The 6,822-nt window shown below is 48.3% G+C and overlaps 1 protein-coding gene across 1 annotated transcript in view; it reads left to right on the plus strand.

Annotated features, from left to right (window-relative positions):
- The window catches only part of LOC115356251 (signal-induced proliferation-associated 1-like protein 2), a 28,932-nt gene extending 28,452 nt beyond the window's left edge, over positions 1-480 (plus strand). The window contains 1 exon segment of the mRNA XM_030047377.1: positions 169-480. Coding sequence (XP_029903237.1) covers positions 169-480 — 312 coding nt within the window.
- Positions 481-6,822: the final 6,342 nt, after the last annotated feature.

Here is a 6,822-nt window from a genome sequence, read left to right on the forward strand (position 1 = left end):
GAGACTGAAGCTGAGGCTGAGGCTGAGACTGAGGCTGAGGCTGAGGCTGAGACTGAGACAGACTGAGGCTGAGACTGAGACTGAAGCTGAGGCTGAGACTGAGGCTGAGGCTGAGGCTGAGACTGAGACAGACTGAGACTGAGACTGAGACTGAGACTGAGACTGAAGCTGAGGCTGAGACTGAGACAGACTGAAGCTGAGTCTGAAGCTGAGGCTGAGGCTGAGGCTGAGACTGAAGTTGAGACTGAGGCTGAGTCTGAAGCTGAGACTGAGGCTGAGTCTGAAGCTGAGGCTGAGGCTGAGGCTGAGACTGAAGTTGAGACTGAAGCTGAGTCTGAAGCTGAGACTGAGGCTGAGACTGAGACTGAGGCTGAGACTGAAGCTGAGTCTGAGGCTGAGGCTGATCAGGGAGTCGGGGTGAGGCTGAGGCTGAGGCTGAGGCTGAGACTGAGGCTGAGGCTGATCAGGGAGTCGGGGTGAGGCTGCTTCCCCAAACAGGAGCAGCAGGATCTGGGTTTATGAGCCATGCTAACCCTGCTCGTGTCTTTACACGCCTGCACTGATCCAGAGGCAGAAACGTGGTTACTGCCGGCTCGTTGTGGTCGGAACGAATGACGACTATGTTTAGTTATAAACAGGTGCTTCCCATCCTTAAGTGTGATTGGCTGAGCCGCGTTCCATGCTGTTGTAAAATCAGTGTAACCCGCGGCTTCTAGGGGCTTATTGCTTAACTATACGATTACAGCATTCACCATTCGCTGTTCCTGTTTGGGTCTGTAGCCCCGCCCACCAATGACGTGGTGGGTCGCGTCATCGGTTCTTTCTCTGGCTCCTGTTTAGCCCCTGCTCCAAGTTGGTTCTTGCTTGGAACCAGTTTGGAACCAGTTTGGAACTGGTTTGGCGGTGCTTGGGCGGTGGGAAACCAAAGAAGTGGTGCTGAGTGAGGCTCTGGCTGTGAACCCGCCCTGGAGCCTCTCTGGTGGAAAAGGTGTGAGTGAAGTTTTGCTGTAGATGTTCAGGCTGGGCTCAGATGCCTGACCGGGACGTCCCGTCTCTGCTGGGCTGTGAAAGCGGCCTGATGGTTCTGTGCTGTGCTCCTGCAGCTGCCCGCCGCCCGGCCCCACCCAGCTGCCTGGCCCCGCCCCGCCGCCCGGCCCCGCCCCGCCGCCCGGCCCCGCCCCGCCGCCCGGCCACAAGGAGACGCAGAAGGAGCCAAGGCTGGAGAGGACCAGGTCTGCAGGTAGGAGCACCACACCTGGCCGGCTGACCGCCGCATCAGGATCTCTGTTTTATTAAAGGACGTGACGGTGTGTACTCACAGCAGTACTCATGGTACTACTGATTATAGTACTGATGGTAGTACTCATGGTACTACTGATTATAGTACTCACAGCAGTACTCATGGTACTACTGATTATAGTACTGATGGTAGTACTGATGGTAGTACTGATTATAGTACTCACAGCAGTACTCATGGTACTACTGATTATAGTACTGATGGTAGTACTCATGGTACTACTGATTATAGTACTCACAGCAGTACTCATGGTACTACTGATTATAGTACTGATGGTAGTACTCATGGTACTACTGATTATAGTACTCACAGCAGTACTCATGGTACTACTGATTATAGTACTGATGGTAGTACTGATGGTAGTACTGATTATAGTACTCACAGCAGTACTCATGGTACTACTGATTATAGTACTGATGGTAGTACTCATGGTACTACTGATTATAGTACTCACAGCAGTACTCATGGTACTACTGATTATAGTACTGATGGTAGTACTGATGGTAGTACTGATTATAGTACTCACAGCAGTACTCATGGTACTACTGATTATAGTACTGATGGTAGTACTCATGGTACTACTGATTATAGTACTCACAGCAGTACTCATGGTACTACTGATTATAGTACTGATGGTAGTACTGATGGTAGTACTGATTATAGTACTCACAGCAGTACTCATGGTACTACTGATTATAGTACTCACAGCAGTACTCATGGTACTACTGATTATAGTACTGATGGTAGTACTGATGGTAGTTGTTGTAGTGTTACTTTGCACTTGGAGAATAGTTTCTTGTTAAACTGTTGCTTGCTGCCTGCTGTTTGCTGCCTGCTGCTTGCTGCTTGTTGCTTGCTGCCTGCTGTTTGCTGCTTGCTGCCTGCTCTTTACTGCCTGCTCTTTACTGCCTGCTCTTTACTGCCTGCTGCCTGCTCTTTACTGCCTGCTCTTTGCTGCCTGCTGCCTGCTCTTTGCTGCCTGCTGCTTGCTGCCTGCTCTTTGCTGCCTGCTGCTTGTTGCTTGCTGCCTGCTGCCTGCTCTTTGCTGCCTGCTGCTTGCTGCCTGCTCTTTGCTGCCTGCTGCCTGCTCTTTGCTGCCTGCTCTTTGCTGCCTGCTGCCTGCTCTTTGCTGCCTGCTGCCTGCTGCTTGCTGCCTGCTGCCTGCTCTTTGCTGCCTGCTGCTTGCTGCCTGCTCTTTGCTGCCTGCTGCCTGCTCTTTGCTGCCTGCTGCTTGCTGCCTGCTCTTTGCTGCCTGCTGCCTGCTGCTTGCTGCCTGCTGCTTGCTGATGGTTGCTTGCTGCCTGCTGCTTGCTGCCTGTTGTAGCTGCACACTGACCCTAAGCAGTGGACGCTCTCTGCAGTTCAGCTGCTTGCTGAGTCAGCAGCTTCTGTGTTTAAAGATCATATTGCAGGTTGGAGACTCCAGTGAATCAGTGTGTAGGAAAATGATGTGGGAACTGAATTTTCATTGAAATATGCATATATATATATATATATATATATATATATATATATATATATATATATATATATATATATTGTACAGTGACCTCTGGAGTTGTTTTTGTGGCAGAATTTTACTTCCGCATCTGAAAAAGCTAAACTGGAAGTGACGTAGGAAGAGGGAGTGCGGTCAGTTTGAACAGTAGGAATATAATGGATCTTAATGCTAGCTGTGACACTGAAGAGGCTGTGAATGTGTATTCATATCAATATGATGGACCACAGCCTTATAATTACAAGCCTGTTAGGCGTCAAAGAGACCAGGAACAGACTAGAGTCAGAAGAAATAACGGACAGAGAGATTGAGCTGTGCTGCGAGGAGAACCAGTGGAGGACCGGGCAGGTGACCAGGGTTAGCTTGGAGATATATACGCATTTATCTATGAACGTTAGCACGCGTTATCTAACACTGTGTTCACATCACAACACTGTAAAGTTTGCCAGCAGGAGTATTGATACTTACCCATAACGGAAACTAATGAGCTTCTATCAGTCGTATTTCGCACTGCATCATATAACTCCACACTGCGTCGTATAGCACTTTACCGTTACCGCAGGAGAGAGAGAGATAAACAGCTTCCTGATAAACAATGAACTGATTTTAAAGCCCCCGCCTTGTCGTCTGTCGCTGTCGTGCTGCTGCAGCCGCGTATAAACAAAAGTTGATTTATGATGAAAGGTATATATGGCAGTCTGTGTGCGCCGCGCACCTGTCAGATCCGGCAGACCTGACCCGGTGGGCGCGGTGCCAGCTGGCCTCAGGTGGGCCGGCCGGTGTGCGCCGCCACCCGGTTTAAAGTAGCAGCTGACATCCTGCTCCAGCTGTCAGTGGGACCTTTCTGAAGGAGGAAGTTACCTCCGAAACTGTCAAGGTAAATAAACATCCCATGTCTGATTAAGAGAAACAAAAACGTCTTTTAGCTAAAAAGAAGACATGATGAATGTATTTGAACTATATTGATTTGTGATGACACTGGACCATGCCTGTTGTCGTATTTCAACGTGATGACGTGCATTCCCGGGGCGATGGCTTTAGGTAATGTGACTGCCCTGTGTGAGCAGCCCTTTACAGTAAAGAGTGGAGTTGTTCACTGTCTCTGCTCTGCTTCGCTCCGTGGAGACACACGGAGCGCTCAGCTCTGCTCGCGGTCAAACAGAGGAGAGGAGAGAAACTAAACTCAATCATAAATGACAGCAAAACGCAATAGGGCCTGTTTATTTATGTTATTTACCTAATTTATGTGAACTTGTTTCATTTAGGCTCAGTGTGACTGTCTACTGTGTTTTGCTGTCATTTATGGTCGCACTGAGTTTCTCTCCTGGAAAACGGTGGAGCCGACGTCCTGACAGGTTGGAGTTTGTGCAGCCAGCACAAACACAATAATTTACCATGATGATGATAAATAAATGCTATGTAAAACTACTGAAAACAGACCAACTCATTAGACCAAGACTGCTCAGACTCACAACCACCTACTGCTGCGCACTGAGCTGGAGCAGAGCTGAGGAGACCGACTCCCTGTTACGTCATATGACGCCATGTTGGAAAAAGAGCGTTTTTAGGCGCTTTGCTCAAAACGGCCACTTTTTCCTCTGAATACGTGCCCTTATGTCTTGTAAAACATATTAAATCCTGCATTAACCTTTCACATGGTCATATTCATACAAGTTTAAGTATGAATTTTGTAAAAATTTTAACCTGCAATATGCTCTTTAATCTGCTCCACTTGGATTTGTCTTGTCCGTCTCTGCTTCCTGTTGCGTCCCAGTTTACAGACAGATCATTAAAGTTTAATCACATCAGATCCTGTGATGATCAATAAGCCTGGTGGTCAGTAATCAATAATCAGTGGCTGGGCAGAAACATCTCGATATTCCTGTTAAAGCTGCTGCTGCTCTGCTTCAGAAACATTCAAACAAGATCAGACCAAAGCAGAAATACAGTGACGAGGCAGAGAGCAGAGAGCAGAGCGGCCTGAGTCACGGCCTTCAGAACGTCGGGGCTGAACACGTGACTCTGGGCGGGATCTGATCCCATCTGAGCTCCCATCAGGCAGCGGACGTCCTGTGGAAGCTCAGATCCGCCGGACGGCGAGCCGCTCCGGCCGCAGGAATGTGGGAAATGAGAGTGTGATACATGAAGCAAAACAAACAAGAGCCAAAATGACTTCCTGTCCTCCTCCAGAGGCCAAGTGGCTTCATCCGTCCACCAAGATCCTGAGCCTGAGGGAGAGGAGCCAGGCGAGGAAGGACGCCAGCAAACTGCGAGTGAGTACACTCTGCAAAGTCCGAGGTCTCTGAGGAACCCTCGGGGGTTCGTCAGCAGAGCCGGCACACTGACACAAACGGGACAAATAAAAAAATAAACACTTTTATTTCAGGAGGTGCAGAGGTGATTTAAGAAGTGCAAATTCTTAAACAGAAAAGCGATTTGGACAGGAAGTTGTCATGATGGATGTCTTCCTTCCTCCTCGGTCTTTAAGTTATTACTGTGTTCCTTTAAATCACAGGGGAACCTTGACTGGTTCCCTGAGGAACCCGGTCATAGAGAGATAAGTCCTCATTTAGATCACGTGTGTGTTGGACTGTGTTCTGCGGCTCAGGCCTGGAGTCCACACAGGTGTGACATCATATTCTGTAATAACCTTCAACAACAAATAAAAATGTTCCTTCATTTTGTAAGAAAAAGCTTGAACACATTTACCTGCAATTTGTAGTAACTTATGACGTCTGTCATCACATGCTAATGCAGGAGTTATGCTTTTCTCTTTTCAAGGATGATAAATGTAAAAAACATTTAGCACGAAATGCGTGAAACTGTATTATGTTCAGCAGGTTTTTGGTACTAAACATGCCAGATTATTAGGAAACGTTATGACGTGTTGCTCCAGACCCGCGTCACGTTCTCAGCTCCGCACAGTGGCTTTGTGTTTATGTTGAATTCAACTGTAACATGATCATATGCCCTGTTGGGGGCGCTGACGTCCTCATGTGACAGAACAGGAGTGTGAGCATCACGTCTGTTCCAACAGCTGCTCCTAACCACCCAAAACCATCCAACACTACCCAAAACCACCCAAAACCACCCAAAACCACCCAACACTACCCAAATCTACCCAAAACCACCCAAAACCACCCAAAACCATCCAACACTACCCAAAACCACCCAAAACCACCCAAAACCACCCAACACTACCCAAATCTACCCAAAACCACCCAACACTACCCAAAACCACCCAAAACCACCCAACACTACCCAAATCTACCCAAAACCACCCAAAACCACCCAAAACCACCCAACACTACCCAAATCTACCCAAATCTACCCAAAACCACCCAACACTACCCAAATCTACCCAACACCACCCAAAACCACCCAACACTACCCAAATCTACCCAACACTACCCAAAACCACCCAACACTACCCAAAACCACCCAAAACCACCCAACACTACCCAACACTACCCAAAACCACCCAACACTACCCAAAACCACCCAACACTACCCAAATCTACCCAAAACCACCCAAAACCACCCAAATCTACCCAAATCTACCCAAAACCACCCAAAACCACCCAACACTACCCAAATCTACCCAAACCCACCCAACACTGCCCAAATCTACCCAAAACCACCCAAACCCACCCAACACTGCCCAAATCTACCCAAAACCACCCAACACCGCCCAACACTGCCCAAAACCACCCAACACTACCCAAATCTACCCCAATCTACCCAAAACCACCCAACACTACCCAAATCTACCCCAAACCACCCGAAACCACCCAACACTCCCCAAATCTACCCAAATCTACCCAAAACCACCCAACACTACCCAAATCTACCCCAATCTACCCAAAACCACCCAACACTACCCAAATCTACCCAAAACCACCCAAAACCACCCAACACTACCCAAATCTACCCAAAACCACCCCAAATCTACCCAAACCACCCATAACCACCCAACACTACCCAAATCTACCCAAATCTACCCAAAACCACCCAAAACCACCCAACA

This window comes from Myripristis murdjan, chromosome 1 (assembly GCF_902150065.1).
Source record: "Myripristis murdjan chromosome 1, fMyrMur1.1, whole genome shotgun sequence".
NCBI lineage: Eukaryota > Metazoa > Chordata > Actinopteri > Holocentriformes > Holocentridae > Myripristis > Myripristis murdjan.